The sequence below is a fragment of the Pelodiscus sinensis genome, chromosome 2, assembly GCF_049634645.1.
Source record: "Pelodiscus sinensis isolate JC-2024 chromosome 2, ASM4963464v1, whole genome shotgun sequence".
Taxonomy (NCBI): domain Eukaryota; kingdom Metazoa; phylum Chordata; order Testudines; family Trionychidae; genus Pelodiscus; species Pelodiscus sinensis.
Window position 1 is genome coordinate 184,507,746 of NC_134712.1, and position 18,448 is coordinate 184,526,193.

An 18,448-nucleotide genomic window follows, 5' to 3' on the forward strand; every position below is an offset into this window, starting at 1 on the left:
CAGGAAGGCGCCCGCCTTCTCTGGGTCCTGTCAGGCTCCTGGGAGCTGGCAGACTTTTCCTGGGGAGTGGTGGAGGGCTGGCTGCCAGTGCTTGCTGGCTCATGTTTTGGGGCCACTGGGTCAGGGGCCCCAGTGGCCACTGCTGGCTCTAGGCTGGCAGGCTTGGAGCTGGCACAGGACCTGTGGCCAGAGTCTACCCCCTTTAATGGCTCTGGGGTTGGGAGAGAGGAGAGTACGTTTTCCTGGTTGTGCCCAGAGTGGCCACCAGAGCTCTCTGGGAAGGGCTGGAGGCCCCCTATTTTGAATTAAGTGTCTACACAGCACTTAATTCAAAATAGCTATTTCGAATTTGGCATTACTCCTTGTAGAATGAGGTTTACCAAATTCAAATTAAGCGCTCCGCTATTTTGAATTAATTTTGAGATAGCGGTTTGCATGTATAGACGCTATTAAAGTTAATTTCAAATAATGGCTGTTATTTCGAATTAACTTTGCAGTGTAGACATATCCTCAAATATTTCTGTTAATGCTTAGCAGGAAAGCTTCTGGATTAAGATAATTCAAGATTCTTCATAGCAGATGTGATGGGTTGGATCATATAGGTCCTCTTGGGATTGTTACCTGATGTGCTGATTATGTCACTGAACCTATCTAGCTGTCCTCTGGATCTCCCCACCACCCTGTCCTGCTGGGCTACAAACTCTAGTCTTCTTCAGCCAAGGCACAGAGTTGGATAACAGCCCCCCCAGCAGAGACACAGATGCTGAACCGGCTCTTCTTTGGGAAAGCTCAGCTATACAGTTATTGATAGCACCCAAGAACACCACCTCCAACAGTTTTACACTGTAGTTGGTTGGAGTAGCTACCCACTGACCCCACAGGGGAGGCGCCCCTCCCAGAGCCTTGGAGGGCTGCACCTGGCCCTAATGATCCACCTGGCCAGAAGCCAGGGGGCGGGGTCAGAGAGATAAAAGGCCTGCCAATGAGGCCAATGAGAGGCCAGTTTTTGAAGAAGCCAGAAGCCTCTCCTGCCCACCCAGGAGAAGAGCTAGGCCCAGGAGAGGTGGAGAACTGGTTTGGGCCACCAGGGTCCCTACTGAACAGCGCCCAGGAGGGACTGCCTACCGCACCAGACTTCCCAGGGTCCCTGCAAGCCCTTTGACTCCCTGAGAGACCTGCTGGATGTCCAGATACCCACTGAGGGGAGAAGGGAAGTGGCCCAGGGAACAACATTGATGATTAAATGCCTGGGTCAGTGTGTTTCAGGCCAGGGCAGTCAGGACTGCTGCTTCTAGGGCCCTGGGCAGGGGCGCAGTGGAGTGAGTGGGTCTGTGCCACTCCTGCCACTCATCGCTCGGGTGGCAGTCTCCCCCTTTCTGCCAATTTGGACAAACTGCCTGCACCCCTCCTGAGCAAGAAGATGCCAATTGCATAAATTGTTCGAATTGTTTGCTTGCTGCCCATCCTGAATGAAGGCTGGGCCTACAAACTATTTGCCTGATGCTCTGCCCTGAACTAGGGCTGGGCTTTGATAGACTGCTTGCCTGCCGCCCCACCCTGACCAAAGATTGGGCCTACAAACTATTTGCCTGATGCTTGAACTAGGGCTGGGCTTTGACAGACTGTTTGCCTGCCGCCCCACCCTGAGCCAAGGCAGGGGCTCTTGAACTGTGGACTTGGATGCCCCACCCTGAACTAAGGCTGGGCTTCTGATTGTCATTTTGCTGGCCTGTCCCAAGCCAGGCCACCTTTAGTCTTGTTTATTTTGTCACCCTGCCCTGAGGTAAGGGCGTAGGACTCCAAATTGGTTGTTTGATTCTAAACACTGCTAATTTTCCCCCCCAGAGTCTAAACTGGGCATAGTGGGTTGGAGTGGCCATCCACTGACCCTGAAGGGGAGGTGCCCCTCCCAGCACTGACTGGCTTACATACACAGAGAAAGTTTAGAAGTTCTCCTTCATCAATGAAAGAGAGATATGCAGAGTCAGTGCTCCCTGCCAGGTAACACATTATTTACACTGTGTTTGATAATAAAGATAAGTGGGAATTAAATGATTGCAAGTGAACACGGGCAGATCAAAGTAAATTACTAAGCCAAAATAAACAAGACAAGCCAATATAGTCTAACACAATATGATAAATAGTTTAAAAGTATATTCCTCACTCTTGTCCTTATTTCAGGTAAAAACGCTGCAAGGCAGATTTGATTTTTTTTCCCCCTCTGGCTTGGGTCTACAGCTCTTCATGTCTGTAGAGTTCTTTGTTTTCAGATTTCTTCATGAGAATCCACGTATTCCTTAAATTAACTCTTCTCAGCATGGAAATCCTTGGTTTTATCTCCCAATGCCCAGGGGAAAATACCAGATTAAGGGGGAATTCCAGCACCAGTGGCATGATAAAATATCTTTCTAGGACCAAGCACAATTTGCGCATAGAGGAAAAACAAACCCATTTACAGATCATTGTCTTGAGTACTAGGCCATTAAGTTTCTTTAAGTACCATGAATGGCTTTTATTAGAAGATTTAGATTAATATACCAGGTTTAAACTTCATATTTCTAACTTCACATACAATGATACATGCACAGAAATAAAATATGCACACTTAATAGAATGTAACTTTAAAAATGATACATGCTGCATTTTGCATCATCTTTGAGTTATGTATATTCATATTCACAAGCCAATTTTCATAACATATAGGGGCAGTGACACCAGGCATAGCCACATTTTTAATATAGATAAATTATAATAAATTAAAATATTGTGTTATATTGAACTGATATTTGTCAGTGGCAAATTCTCCTTACATTTACTGGTAGCAAAAGTAATAGATTCCCCCTGCTCTAGGGCATGGAAATATCTTTAGTTACTGATGATTATATTTGGACTAGATGCACTAAGAGTTCCAGAACTTTAAGTATTTTGGAGGTAACTTCCAAGATTTACTTGGCCAGCTGTATCCTTTTATGATTTTCTGGCCCTCAAAAGCAATTTGAAAATTGCTTGGAAAAGAGATTTGGATACACATCTCTTTTTGACACAATGGAATAACACTGTATCAGTTAAAAAGAAATTCTTGACCTGAAACAAATTATTCACCAACAGACACTTTTTTGAACATATGGTTCCTGCATAAGTTAAGAGTAGTAGACCTCATAAATGAAATTCACTTGGCACTATATTAGCTCATATTTTCTAAGTTTTCTGGAATGAGGTGGGGTAATAGGAAGGGGCAGGGGCATGGGAAGGGGAGCCAAAAGTGCCATAGCCCATCCACTTTTCACCATGGGTCCAACCCCCGTACCTATTCTTCCTCCTGAGCCCCTTATCCACAGCCAGGGCAGAACCTGGAGCCTGGTCTGGCTCAGTTAGCCCAGGCAGCTGTGGGGAGCTGCAGACACTCTACCTGCCCAGTATATAACTGGGCATTATATTTCACACAGGGTGGCTACGTCTACACTGGCACCCTTTTCCGGAAATGCTTAAAACAGAACAGTTTTCCATTATAAGTATTTCCGGAAAAAGCGCGTCTACATTGGCAGGATGCTTTTCCGGAAAAGCACTTTTTCCGGAAAAGCGTCCATGCCAATGTAGACGCACTTTTCCGCAAAAAAGCCCCGATCGTCATTTTCGCAATCGGGGCTTTTTTGCGGAAAAGACTACTGGGCTGTCTACACTGGCCCTTTTCTGGAACAGTTTTTCTGGAAAAGGACTTTTGCCCAAATGGAAGCAGCATAGTTTTTCCGGAAAAACAATGACGATTTTACATTAGATCGTCATTGCTTTTCAGGAAAAGCAAGCGGCCAGTGTAGACAGCTTTCAAGTTATTCCGGAAAAGCGGCTGCTTTTCCAGAATAAGTGGCCAGTGTAGACACAGCCGGTATGTCTATACTGCAGGGATTTTTTTTGGAAAAAACAGTCGTTTTTCCAAAAATGCTTCACTTACATCCACACTGCAATCGTGTTCTTTCATAAAAAAAATCGAAAGAACAGAGGGGTTTTTCTGACATTGGTAAACCTCTTTCTATGAAGAAGAAGCCTTTTTCCAAAAGAACTATTTCAGAAAAAGGTGTGTGTAGACGGGGAAAAGGGAGTTCTTTTGAAAGAAGAGGAAAGAGAAAAAAGCACAGGTGCCATAGCGGCCACTCCATCCCTAGTAATCACAGCTTAAATGTGAGATAGCATCCATTCAGTGTGGACGTTATCTTTTGAAAAAGCTGATTGCTTTTTTGATGCACTTTTGCTGTGTAGACGCTCTCTTTCGGAAGAAGTTCTTTTGGAAGATCTCTTCCGGAAAAGCTTCTTCCAAAAGAAGCCTGCAGTCTAGATGTAGCTTCAGTTACCCTGTACTCATGGCAGCAACTTATATTTGGCTTAGCATACTGTCCAGTCTTGATTTGAAGACCTTTTGGGTGTAGGAAGCCCAAGAGCAGCTCCTGACCTGTATTCCCACTTCAAGGTCCACCGCCCAGGGCAGATATACGGTCTGTGATTCGCCACAGCTGCCCAGATGGCTCTACCATAGCCTCACTATAAGAACATAAGAACAGCTATGCTGGGTCAGGCCAAAGGTCCATCTAGCCCAGTATTCTGTCTTCTGACAGTGGCCAATGCCAGCTGCTTCAGAGGGAATAAACGGAAGAGACATCCCTTGTCACCCAATCACAGCTTCTGACAAATGAAGGGTAGGGACATTATCACTGCCTAGTATGGCTAATAGCTATTCTATGGACCTATCCTCCGTGAGTTTTTCTACATGAGTGGACTATTGCTGTTTGACCCCAAGATCCCACCTCCAGGCCAGGCTAAGATGGGAGAAGAGCTGAGTGGGCTGGTTTGGGAGCTGCAGACCTTCCATCTGCCCTGGGTGGAAGGCTTGGGGGGAGCAAAATGGGCCACGGGCTGCTCTTGGCTTCTCCCGCAGTGTAGGTGGAGAGGCCTGCGCTCTCTAGTCTGACCTAGCTTGACTCCACTGAAGGGTGAGGTCTCAGGGGAAGTGGAGTCACAGTCACGGTTAGGGACACTGTAATTCCTGGTCAAAGAATCAGTTTGATATTGGATGCTTGCTTGAAGCTTTTCCCCTTGGCTGTGTCTATACTGGTGCGATCTTGCGCCAGAGCTATGCAAATGAGGCTCAGCGTGGAATATCGCTGAGCCTCATTTGCATAACAATGAGCTGCCATTTTTGCGGAAGAGGCTCTTGCGCAAAGCCGTTATGCCTGAAAATAATCAGCATAATGGCTTTGCGCAAGGGGGTTTTTCTTGCGCAAGACAGGGCAGTGTAGACAGCCCCGTCTTGTGCAAGAGCCTCTTCTGCAAAATGGCGGCTCATTAATTACGCAAATGAGACTCGGCGATATTCCACACTGAGCCACATTTGCATAGCTCTGGTGCAAGATTGCGCCAGTATAGACACAGCCCTTAAGTTTCATTCTTGGATATATTCCTGATACCGAGTGACAACCTAGTACCAAAGTGACATTCCTTAAATAAATGTGCTGCTCTTGTCATTAAAAATGTAAACTTGCAAACACTGAAAAGTTGATCCTTACCAAATATTGATGTCTGGGTTATGCTCAGTGATATGGCTGATCTCATAGCTAATGAACAACTGGCATTCACTGAAAGGGAATGCCCAAAAATTCAGAGCAATTTGGGCTGACATTTTAGAGGTCTATGATTAAAATCCCAATAACCTATGTTGACTTAGCATACTGTCCGGACAAGCGCTTGGTATTGATCTGAAGATGTCAAGAGAAGGCACCACCTCCCTGGGAAGTTTGTTCCCATGTTTAAACACACATTGTTAAAAATATGTGCCTTATGTCTAACTTGGGCTTGCTTTAGCTTCCCGCTGTTGGTTCTTGATGTGCCTTTCTGTGTTAGATTAAAGAGGCTGATATTTTCTACCCATGAAAGTTCTTATACACGGTAATCAAGTCACCTTTCAGTCTTCTTTTTGATAAGCTAAACATATTTAGCTCTTGATATCTCTCACTATAAGGTATTTCCCAATACTTAAGTCATTTTTATGGCTCGTCTGCATCCTCTTCAACTTTTCAAAATCCTTATTAAAATGAGGACAACAGCACTGGACACAGTATTCCAGTATTGATCTCATCAGTGGTGTATACACAGGCAAAATCTCCTCCATTCTCCTACTGCTCTGCTTACACACTGAGGGATTGTATTAACCCTTTTTCCACAGTATCACATGGGAGTGCGGGTTTGAGTTATTTGTCCACTATGACTCCTAAATCCTTTTCAGAGTTACTACTTTGCACTTCTTTCCACTCTCAGGCTATGTCTACACTATGGCTACGTCTACATTGGCACCCCTTTCCAGAAAAGGGATGCTAATGAGACGAGTCGGAATTGCAAATCCACGGGGGAATTTAAATATCCCCCGCGGCATTTGCATTTACATGGCTGCTGCTTTTTTCCGGCTTTGGGATAAGCCGGAGAAAAGCGCCAGTCTAGATGCGATTCTCCGGAAAATAAGCCCTTTTCCGGAGGATTTCCGGAGGATTTCTTATTCCTGCAGGGCTTATTTTCCGGAGAATCGCGTCTAAACTGGCGCTTTTCTCCGGCTTATCCCCAAGCCGGAAAAAAGGAGCAGCCATGTAAATGCAAATGCCGCAGGGGATATTTAAATCCCCCGCGGATTTGCAATTCCGAAGTGTCTAATCTGCATCCCTTTTCTGGAAAAGGGGTGCAGTGTAGACACAGCCTATGAGTTTTGCTGGAAGAGGCAATGCAAATGAAGCACGGATTAGCATTTTCTCATGCTTAATTTGCATAATCTCGTCCGGTCCGTTTTTGCGCAAGATCCTTATGCCTCCCCCGCCCCGGACATAAGGATCTTGCACAAAAAGGGGGTTTTGCACAAAATGGACCCATCCACACTGCTTGTTTTTGCGCAAAAAACCCTTGCACAAAAACGGACCGGAAGAGCTTGTGTAAATAAAGTGCGAGAAAATGCTAATCTGCACTTCACTTGCATTGCCTCTTCCAGCAAAACTTGTAGGCTGTGTCTACATTGGCATCCCTTTCTGGAAAAGGGATGCTAATGAGACACTTCGGAATTGCAAATCCGCGGGGGATTTAAATATCCCCTGCGGCATTTGCATTTACATGGCTGCCGCTTTTTTCTGGCGCGGGGTTTTTGCCGGAGAAAAGCGCCAGTCTAGACGCGATTTTCCGGAAAATAAGCCCTTTTCCGGAAGATCCCTTATTCATAGTAGGAATAGTGTCTCACTAGCATCCCTTTTCCGGAAAGGGATGCCAATGTAGACACAGCTGTAGTGTAGACATAGCCTCATTGTTTAGGATAAACCTCCAACTCTTGTTCCTATATGTATAACTTTGCAATTACTTGGCTGTAATAAAATGTATTTTGTTTGTATGGTCCCAGATTACCAAGTGATTTAGATTGCTTGGCTGGCTGCCCTGTACTCCTTATTTACCATTAAGACTACCTTTTTGTCTGTGATGGCTCCCAGCCCCCATGCTTAGCAAAATTGGTTTGTGAATATGTACATGCACAACTCAAAGATGCATTAAACAAAATATATCATTTGACCTATCAGTTTTAATATTATAATCTGATGGATCTGTATATCCTATTTTTGTGCATGCATCATTCTTATATGTGAAGCTAGAAATAGGAAGTGTGAATCTGTTTATAGTTTTAAATGTGCTAATAAGAGCCATTACTGGTGCCCCCGAAGCCTAATGTCTTGGTGATCAACTCAAGGGCCCATAAACTGCATTCTTGGTCTTGCAAAATAGACCTTGTAAACTGGTTGGTCTAAAAAGACATGTAACTATGCCACCCGGTACTGGAATCTATTTTGCACCTGATATTTTCCATAGGAAACAAAACAAAGGGAAGCGACCCAGCAGGACAGAGTGATTGAGAGCCCCAGAAAACAAGGTGGGCATCAGAGGCATGATCAGCACACTTCAGAACAATCCTAAAGGAACTTCTGTGATTGCATCATCACAGTATTACCAATAATTTTATATTTGCTTCCAGGTCATTAGTGAAAGTTTTGAATAGTGTAATAGGGCCAGTCTCTGTGGAATCCCACTAAGAAATACACTAGGGCTACGTCTACACTGGCCCCTTTTCCGAAAGGGGCATGCTAATTTTACAGGTCGTAATAGGGAAATCCGCGGGGGATTTAAATATCCCCCGCGGCATTTAAATAAAAATGTCCGCCGCTTTTTTCCGGCTTTTAGAAAAGCCGGAAAAGAGCGTCTACACTGACCCCGATCCTCCGGAAAAAAGCCCTTTTCCGGAGGATCTCTTATTCCTACTTTGAAGTAAGAGAATAAGAGATCCTCCGGAAAAGGGCTTTTTTCCGGAGGATCGGGGCCAGTGTAGACGCTCTTTTCCGGCTTTTCTAAAAGCTGGAAAAAAGCGGTGGACATTTTTATTTAAATGCCGCGGGGGATATTTAAATCCCCCGCGGATTTCCCTATTACGACCTGTAAAATTAGCATGCCCCTTTCGGAAAAGGGGCCAGTGTAGACGTACCCTAGTTGCCAGTGATTCTCCATTGACTACTATGTTTCCAAAATCTGTTACTCGGCCAATTCTTAATCAATTTATTATGTGGTTTACTGATATTCTACTAAGTTAATTTTTAAATCAGAATATTTTGCGGGTATTAAGTCAAATGACTTATAAAAATCTAAGTGTATTATATCCATTCAATTGCTTTTACCAAGCAAACTCATCCAAGAATGAATTCAGGTTAGTTGATGAGACCTATTTTCCATAAAATTGTATTGACTTGCATTAATTATATTTCTGCCCTTTAATCCCTTAGGGTGCATCAACACTGCACTTTTACCTTGTAATAAGATATACAATTTGCGCCATACAAATTGCGTAGCTTATTTTGAGATAAATTTGGCGCTGTCTACACAGCATCAAATTTCAAAATAAAGCCGTATTCCGAAACGTCCCTTAACCCTTGTGGAACAAAGCTTACAGCAGAAGTGGGGAATCTCTTTTGGGTCAGGTACCACTGACTCACCGAAAAATTAGTCAGGGGCCAAAAACAAATGAGAAGTCAAGTGAGAAGTCCCTGACTGAGAAGGAAAAGGACACTCCTCACATGCCCTCGCACACCAGATCCTAGGGGGGCCCAGGCTATTAGATTTTGTATACTCCAACCCTGTGGGGCAGTGACAGGGGGGCTAGAGTGCCAGTGCAGACTCCCCAGTGTGGGGGAATCCCTGAGGTTTGGGGACTGGATCAAGCCCCCAAGCTTGAGGTTCTTCACTCCTGGTTTACAGGGATGCCATAATAGCGAGCCCGTTATATTTCAAAATAATGGGTGTGCTCAAAAGACACTAGCTATTCCTTTTGAGAATATCGATATACCTTTATTGATTTAATCTTATATCAGCTTTTCCATTATTTTGCCTAGGATTGATGTCAGTCAAGTAATCCCATTTGCTCTGTTTTGATTATTGGCACATTAGCACTCTTCTAGTCATAGGTATGGAAGTGCTACAACACCTGTAGATATAAGGCATCTCAGCTCCATGCCCTTAGTACCCAAAGTTGTTGCTGCTGTGCTCCTGCAGCCTGGGGGCTCTACTACTGGCCCCCTGCTTGGTTCCAATCAGCACTGCCACTGGCCCTCCACTTGACCCTGCTGCTGGACCCCAGACCTTCATGTCCCACTAGGCTGACAGCCCCCCATGCACCACTCAGCCCTGGGGTCCTAGGTGGCTGCCGCTTCCATGTCTGGGGGCTCCACCTTTGGGTCCTGCATGCGGGGTCCTGGCTGTTGGCCTCAGCTCTCATGGGCTATATCTATACTAGCAGGTTCTTGCGCAATAACATCTTGCACAAGAACACATCCATACTGCCACGTGCTTTTGCACAAGAGCATCCATGACAGTGCAGACACTCTCTTGTGCAAGCAAGCTCGGATGGCCATTTTAGCCATAGGGGTTTCTTGTGCAAGAAATCCCTGCCACGTGTTCACACTGCCCTCTTGCACAAGAGAGCTTATACTTGTTAGAAAAGAGCATAGCTCTTGTGCAAGAAGCCCTCTCTTACCATGCTTTACTGTAAATCTTCTTGCGCAAGAGTGGGTGGGCAGTGTGGACGCTCTGTGAAAGAACAGCTGTTCTTGTGCAAGAACCCACCAGTGTAGACATAGCCATGGTAGGTGAGGGGCATAGACACCAGTAAGATGTGTGTGAAGCTCAGTACCCCACTCCAAAGACTGTTCCAGTGTCACTGCTTCCAGTCTTCTTGAATTTCACCAGTATTCCAAGATTTATTAAAAATTAACAACAGTGGGCTAGAGATCTCCTCAGACAGCTATTTTAGGACTATTATGTGAAAGGTATGTAAAATACTAGGCTAGGTATGTAAAATTTCAATTATTTGGCTAATCAAATAGTGGATACAATTTGCTGTTGCTACACTTCAAAGGAGAAAGCACTGCCATGGAGCATGGGGCCAGGGTCCTGTGCTCCCCCCAGTATTTGAAAGCGGCAGTGCTTCATGGAGCTTGGGATCAGCTTGGGACTGCCCTGCTGATCCTGGGCTCCACACGGTGCTGCCACTTTGAAATGCCATGTGCAGCCTGGATCAGCTGGGTACTCCCAGTTGGCCCCAGGCTGCACGCAGCATTTCAAAGTGGCAGTGCCACATGGAGCCTGGGATCTGGCTCCAGGTGGCGTTGCTGCTTTGAAGCACCCCTTTCTCTTCGCTCCTCTCCCCCCCCGCCTCTTTCTGATAGAAGCAGCAAGCAGGGGTGGGGATGAGGGGGGAAGTGACTAGTCATTCGCATCCCTAATCTGGGCTTGCTGATTTTAAAAATGTGTATCCATGGTAGGTATTGTTTAACATCCTTCTTACCTTACTAAAGGATAGGAAAGTAATTCATTATCCTCATGAGATATAAATACATCATCCGATTTACTTTCAAATACACAACAGAAATATTTATTGAACAATTCTGCCTTTTCTGCATCATCAACATTTTTTACTATCCACACCTAGTAATGGGCCTATGGCAGTGTAAAGGTTTCTTTTGTTCCTAATACAGTTAAACTCCTTATTGTCCTTATCCCTGCCAGCCATGGGTTTTTCCTAGATGTCTTCAGCTTCCCTTTTCAATTTTCTGCACTTTATGACTTCTTATTAATATTACAATCTGTTTCCTCTTTTTTCCATGTTACAAATTACTTTATTATTTCTAATTGTTACTTTCTCTTTGCTGCTGAGATACAATATGCTTTTAACCATCTTTATTGTGGAATTGTGACTCTTGGCCATTTAATAAACTCGTTTAAAAATTGTCTTTCAGACATTTCTACCTACATTTTTTCCTCCCTGTTATGTTCACTCATAATTTTCCTCAGCTTTGGAAATTAATTCTTTTGAAGCAGCAAGTACCTATATTACCAGTTGGAAATGACTCTGTTTGCCTAATTAAGTGTACTCAGATCATGATCACTGCTCCCTAAGCAATCACTTGCTGCCAGTCCTCAGATTAATTCCACATAGTGAGGTCCAAAATAGTTATCTTGTGGTGTATACCTTTCATTTTAGAACATTATCAATAATTTAAAAACTTTAATGACATTTTATTATTGGCTACACAGAAGTTAGCCACTCCCTCCTCCCAAGCAACAAGAATTGTGGGATTCACATTTGGAGATCTAAAGAGCTTCTGAAAAATCTCCACCAAAGTTTAATTCGTCCTGAATTTTAGTGAAAAAAAAAAATCAGCTGGCAAGGGATTTACCAGTCTGGATACCATTCCTGCTCCTTACTATTGAAGTTCTAATAAACTGTTCCCCAGACATAGCTTGTTTTTTTTTTTTTTTTTTTGGAAAGGAGGCAACTTTTATGGAATTAAAAGGATAAGTTTAGGTCTTAGAGCTGAGAATTCACATGTAAGGAAGAATGGGATCAGTGGCCTGAAAGGAACTAGAGTAATGAGGTCAAATACAATTCACTCAGTGAGGGCCTTAAAATAGTCTTAATGGCTGGACAGAGTATGCCATGGCTTTTTTTAGTCTGCTGTCCCCTGAACATATTGGAATTTATCTCACTCCACTACAGCTTCATGCAGTAGTAGTGGCTTCATCTTTCCAGAAAGTCACAAGAGGGAATCACTGCCCAATGCCACATTACCACCTAATCTTCACTCATTTAAAAGAAAAATCATTTTTTGTATCAATGCTTAAAGCATTTTAAAAAGTTGCTATTATGAGACAAGATTTTGCTTGGAGCATGTGTGCATATTAGACACCCAACACCTTCCTCCAATTTTTTTTTTTGTAATCTCCTTGATGCACACTGTCACAGTTAGGGATAATACCCTAATTGCCAGATTCCCAATTTTCCACCCGATCTTGTGCCGGTTATTTATATCCACAAAGTCTGATTCTTTTGTCACATATCATGCCATGATTTAAGTGGAGTAACTCCGTCCCTCTCATAGTGCAGCTCGCTGCAGCATCTGACCCTATAGAGGCCAACTTACCCAAGCCTCTTTATATTTTCCTTTCTTCCTACAAACGTAGTGGTTATTGCCTTCATTTCAAAGAAGGAGCACGGCTCCTTTTGTCAAATTATTTAGGTGGCTCGAGAACCACACACAACACAACCCACACAAAACAACCCTCCCTCCACCCCTTAGGGGGGAAGGGATTGTGCAGCAGCCCGTCCCTGAGGCCGTTCCAACTCTCCAGGAGGCAGCTCCTCTCCCCGGGGATTAATTTAAAGCCCATTTCCAGGGAGGAAATTGCAGTCTCACTCCGTTTGTTTTCGAACTTCAATGGTCCCCCCCACCCCCCAAATGTGCTCAGCCACGGAGCTGCAAGGCCAAGGCCGGGCATGGAAACGAGCGAGGGCGCGGGAGAGGGACCCCACCAAAGCCTGGCAATTCAGTCACGCGTCTGGCGGGGGACCCCCGCCCCGCAAAGCACTGGAGGCGGGACGCGAACGGCCCCGGGCGGTCGCACCACGCGGGTTGCCCCCAGGGGAGCCTGCCCCGCTGCTGCCTACGAGCTCCGCGGGGGCGGGCTGGGCGCCAGCCGAGCCGCAGTTCTTAATAAGGGGCCGCGCGGCGGCGGCGGCTGAGGGGCGGCAGCAGCTGCTGCCGGAGGGGCAGGGCAGGGCTCCGGGCGCTGGGCGGAGACTGCGCGTCGCTCTCCTCGCTCCCCGCCACCTGCGGCCATTTGCCAAGGGCGGGCTCCGGCGAGACACACCTGAGCGGCCGCCGCCTGGACAGCGCCTGGGTCGCGCTCAGCACGGGCGGCTCCATGACCAGCAGCGCCGACCGCGGAGGCGAGATGGAGGGTAAAGGCGGCCCGGGCAGCGCCTTGGTTCTGTCTCTGCCCTTCTGCGGGAGCGGGGGGCGGCGGGTCCTGGCTGGTGGGCTCCGCTCGCTGCCCGCCCCTCGCCCCTCTTCCGCTCCGGTCCTCGGCTCTCCCGGGGTGGGAAACCTGGGGGAGGAGGGAGGGATATTTGCGGGGGGGGCTGGTGGTCTCGGGTTTGCTGCTTGCTCTGCGGACGGCTTCTTGGGGGGCTTGCCTCTGCTTTCAGCGGCCTTGGCCTGCCCTAAGTGCTGGGCTTGCTGACCCGTGGGGCTTGCTCTGGAGTGTCTGAATGAAACACTAGTGCAGAGGTGGCACTGGGCTCAGTTTGTAAGGAGAGAGGTGAGTGGGGGTGGGAGGTGAAGAAACTTTTTTTTTTTTTTTAATCTTTCATAACTGATGCACAAGCGGAGAGGTGCCCCTGCTGGGGCTCTGAACTGCCCAGTCCAGAGGCTAGAGGCTCAGCTCTCCCAGAAATTAATCTCTTGGTGACCCAGGGAGAGAGGCCGAGGGAAAGGTTATTGAAAGGTTCTGCAGGGGTATGGGCCAGTGTTCCCTGTAAGGTGAGCACTTGGGCAGCCACCCAGGAGAGACTCAAATGCCCCAGGGCTGATTAGCAGAGCGCTCACAGCTGGCAGCATGTGCGTCTGGTGGTGGTGCCCACTCACATATGCTTTGGTGCACATAACAAAATGTATTCTGCACATGGATTGGAAAAAATATTAGAAGACTGGACTCATGGCCCCTGTTGCCTCTGTCTCTGCACCCTGAAACTTAACATGTAGGTAAACAACATCTAGTAACAACACATCCTACTCACTGTCCTGTGTCTGCCCAGCCCCTTCCAGAGTTTGCAGGCATCCCTCCCCTCCTCAACTATTCTCTCTGTCAGTTTAGCAAGTGTTTAAAACAAAACCAAGGAAAGGGGCAACATAATTGGGATGCACAGTCCCCATGTGCCATTGAAGTGCTTGGGACTTGATCGTCTCAGCTAGCAAGACATTGGGGCACTATCGGTCACTTTTTTTTCTGAGGGGGAAATATGACCCTCCTGTAATTGCCATTTCCTTGATAGGCATATTGGAGGCTGCAGAGTCCACATCCCCTCTCCCCCCCCCCCCCCCCCGCCTTTCCTACTCCTCACCCTCTCCCACCTGCTCTCCTCACTCATACATGGGGCTCTCCAGGCTGGATGGGGCTGCAACTGAGCCCCTGATCTAAAAGATGCTCCCCTGCCACACCTCAGCAGATGGTCTGCAAAGCAGGTAGTGGGAAACACTGGGACTCCAGCTGCAGGGAAGGAGAAGCAGCCCCATGTAGCAGGGGGAGTTCAGCCTGCAGCCAGCTGCTGTACTGCTTCCTTCCAGTGTGGTGAGTGCTGTGTCTCAGGGAGCTGCTGCCTCCTTGCTGCTGGGCATCCCAGTGAGAGGTGTCCTGTATCCCTAGCCTCTTGCATAACCTTTCATTAAGGATTCCACAGGTAATGTCATGTGATGAAACCTCCAGGAATTGGCAACCCTACTTAGTGCACCTGCTTCTGAGTGTAAGTGCACCTTTCCCTGCCTGCTTACACAAAGTTATCATCTGTGTTTGGAACTGGAGGGGGGGGGGGGGCAGTATCTGGAGTGAAGGTGCCTTTCACCCACCCTTTGCAATCCCAAACTGGTAGAGTTCTGAGGAATTTCTTTGGGATAATGGTGCAGAAGATGGTTTGCTGGTCTCCTTGATGTATTCCTCCTAAAGCAGAAACTTTCATATCAATTTATGGAGCAATATTCCCAAAACCCTTCGAGATGCTGTAGTATTTCAGCCACATACTATAGAATAGTGTAATACTTTATTGTTAAAAGAAGTACTTTAAAGACCAATACTGACACCTTCCACCCACCCTTTGCTCTGGTGAGAACAAGAAATCTAATGATGCTCTTTGAAGCAAGCATCTTAGGGAAAAAAATGCATCTATTTTATAAATGCATTAATTACACCAGAAAGTTATTACAATAGCACACTGAGCATAAAAGGAAGAAAGCTGTTAAATGCACAGGTGAAGGACTAAAATGTTTAAAATATAAGCTTTTAGACATTAAGTATGTGAGAGACCTATTTTTCATATAACTATGATGCTGTTAATGAGATATGAAAGGAGAACTGTCAAGGTCATGTAGTTTGATGCATTTATATATTTAGGATATTTGTTATACTGTTAACGTGCAAAAATTAGCAATGTGCAACTTACTGGTTTCTTACCTGGAAAAAACTATTCATCATCATCCTCTCTTTTTTCCAGTGCTGAGATTGGGTAGGGTCCAGGTTATGAACAGACTCCATTACCATCTGTTTTGAACTGTTGTGGGGGCTGCCTGGATAGTTTTGAATACCATGTTCTACTGCTGTCTTCTTGAACACCTAGCAACATAGCCAAAAGATTGTAGTCGATGCCTTTTGATGACTGTAATCATGTACTGTACTTTCACTCTTCTATGGATGTAATTTCTTAGGCCATCTAGCTATATAGCATCTTTGATACAGTGCAGACACTTCATTTTAAATGTTTTCAGCTTTTGCTCCAGATGCTTTTGTCAATACCTGTTTCTCACAACCATAAAGTAATGTGGGTACAATGACCATTATGCGTAATCTGTTCTATATGTTGTGCACACTGATTTTAGTTTTGAAACTTTTTTATTCAGATGCTTGAATGAACTGCTCACCATAGCTGTCTGCTTGTTCATGTCTTCTTCATAGCAGTTGTCATGTGTTACGATGGGGGAACCCATGTAGCAGAAGCTATCTCCTTGTTTGAGTCTACAACATTAATTATTACTCTAGCCTGTTTCTTGATTTTTGACATCACTATTCATTTGGGGTTTTTTGTTCATTCATTTTTAATCCCTATTGGCCCCGATTCTATTCTGTTCTATTCAGAGAGCTATGTTTGCAAGAAATCAGATAATGTAGAATAAATTGGTTGTACACTGTGTACATTCTTTATTAAAACTGTAACAGAATAAAAAAAGGGGGGGGGGCTATTGCTAGTCTGAATTTAAAAAAATATGCTTTGGGATGAGCATTCCATCTCCCTCCCATAAGATCAAGAAGAATATTCTAGATCACTGGTTTTCAATTTTTTCCATCTCATGACCCTGTTGTAACAGAAAAAAGATTTGGGAGCCCCCTTACTTCTAGTCATAAAGGAAGGGTGGCTGGAACCCTAGAGGCTTGGTTGTAGCCCCCAAATTGAGTTTTTGTCCTAGATTCCCGCTTCCCGGGAGCCCAACTTTTTTACATTGTTTTGGGTTTAAATCTTGAGTATTTTATTTGTGGGGGAAAAACTGTAAACCATCAATAAAATACACTTTTAAATGAAAACTCTGGATTCTTATTATTTAAGAATCTTTTTCTGTTTGTCATAAATGGAATAATCTTTATAAAGTAACATTATATTTCTGGTATATTGTAAAATATACTTAGGCGTACATTGTGTCTCAAGACATCTCTGTGTGAGAACCACATGAGACTGAGCATCCTTGAAAATTACTGATCTCAAATAGTTAATGTTCTTTTTCTGAGACAAAACTGAAAGTAAACTTATGGTGTCCACTCATGTGTGTCAGACTTGCTCAGCTAGAGGGTCTTGTGCTCCCTTCTGCTGTGACGTAATGTTTAAAGGTGATGGGTAACTGTTAATAGTGAGAGGAGGAGGAAACAATTTAAAGGTTCTAGTAGTATACAGTGGGGTTCAGGACAGGTCCTCAAGAGACAAAGGAGTTTTGATTTCTGAGAAACTTTTGAAGTTATGTTATATGATACTATATAATAGTACATGAAGACTCTTGTAAAAGCAAGAAGTTTTTACATGTGAAGAAGCTCTGGATTGCACTGATGTGTTATCAATCCTTTTGTTATGATGTTTTACAGCTCTTATGTCAGGGATCAGTTCTAATTTAACCTTATAAAATTATTTTCTCCTCTCCACTTGATTCAGTTATCTTTTCTGGGTTACAAGGAGACATTGGGTCTCTTGGGCATCACAAGCATCATTTGGATAGTCAGGTCAGGAGAATGGATCGTCTTCTGTTCTTGAGGTGGGTTCTCCCCTGACTCTCTAGGTCTCCTGTAACACGAGAGTTTTGGGAGCTGTTCTTGGGTTAATCAGTGGGACTGGCAGCCTTGCTGGGCCCTTGGGCAAGGTGTGTGTGTTAGGGAGGTTAAATTTAGATTAATTGGCTCATCGAATAGTCGATGCAATTTGCATCAACTATTCCATTAGTCAATAAGGGCTCCTCCTCCCCACAATCCGCTGTGGGGAGCATGGGGCCAGTGGTGGACTCAAGTAGTCTCCTGCTCCTCATGGCATTTCAAAGCGGCAGTTCCGCATGGAGCCCAGATCAGAGTCCTCAGCTGACCCCGGGCTCCAAGCGGTGTTGCCGCTTTGAAACGCTGCCTGCAGCCCGCCCCCGCCCAACCCTCACAGCCACACAGAACAGTGCTCCGGCGTTCTTGCAGCAATTTTATAGGGGCCTGGGGTTCCGATGGCTACCGCAGTAGCCGTGGCTGGGAGTTACAGGGATGGGGCAAGTGCCTCTTTAACCCCCCCATTAGCAGGCCTGGGGTTAATGCATGGGTAGTTCTAGAGGGTGGGAAAAGGCTCCATGTCCCCACTCACAATACTCCTAGTGGGGTATATGCAGAAATGAGTGGGAGGAGAGGTGGAGAGCAGTGATTATAGGGCTCCCACACATACAGCAGTAGCATGGCTCTCATTCCACACTACTGTAGGGGTAAGAAAAGTGTAAAGAATTGCAGGGGTGACACTCATTCATCCCTGGTACATAACTAGAGCTCTCGCAGCAGCTACTCCAGTCACAGCAACAGTGGAAGCATTCAGAAGGGGCCGAAAATGTTACCAAGAAGACCCAGCATTGAGATTTTTTGGGACAGGTTGTGAAACAGGTTCAAACTACCTTCTGGCAGTTGGAGTCCATTTTTTTTCTCTGTAAATTAGACCCTATTATGAGTAGGCCCAACTTAATGATTGTGGGGAGGATCAGCAAGATGATTCCTTGGGATACAACCCTAA

The 18,448-nt window shown here is 45.4% G+C and overlaps 1 protein-coding gene across 3 annotated transcripts in view; it reads left to right on the forward strand.

The window, feature by feature from the left end:
• The first annotated feature begins 13,139 nt into the window (after positions 1-13,139).
• The window catches only part of GADL1 (glutamate decarboxylase like 1), a 104,329-nt gene continuing 99,020 nt past the window's right edge, over positions 13,140-18,448 (forward strand). The window contains exon 1 of one of the 3 annotated variants that reach the window (XM_025190298.2): positions 13,140-13,351. In XM_025190298.2, the coding sequence (XP_025046083.2) occupies positions 13,315-13,351 (37 nt within the window). In that variant the 5' untranslated portion in view covers positions 13,140-13,314. The remainder of the gene's footprint in view (positions 13,352-18,448) is intronic. The other 2 variants (XM_075921977.1, XM_006134301.4) reach the window with 2 other exon arrangements.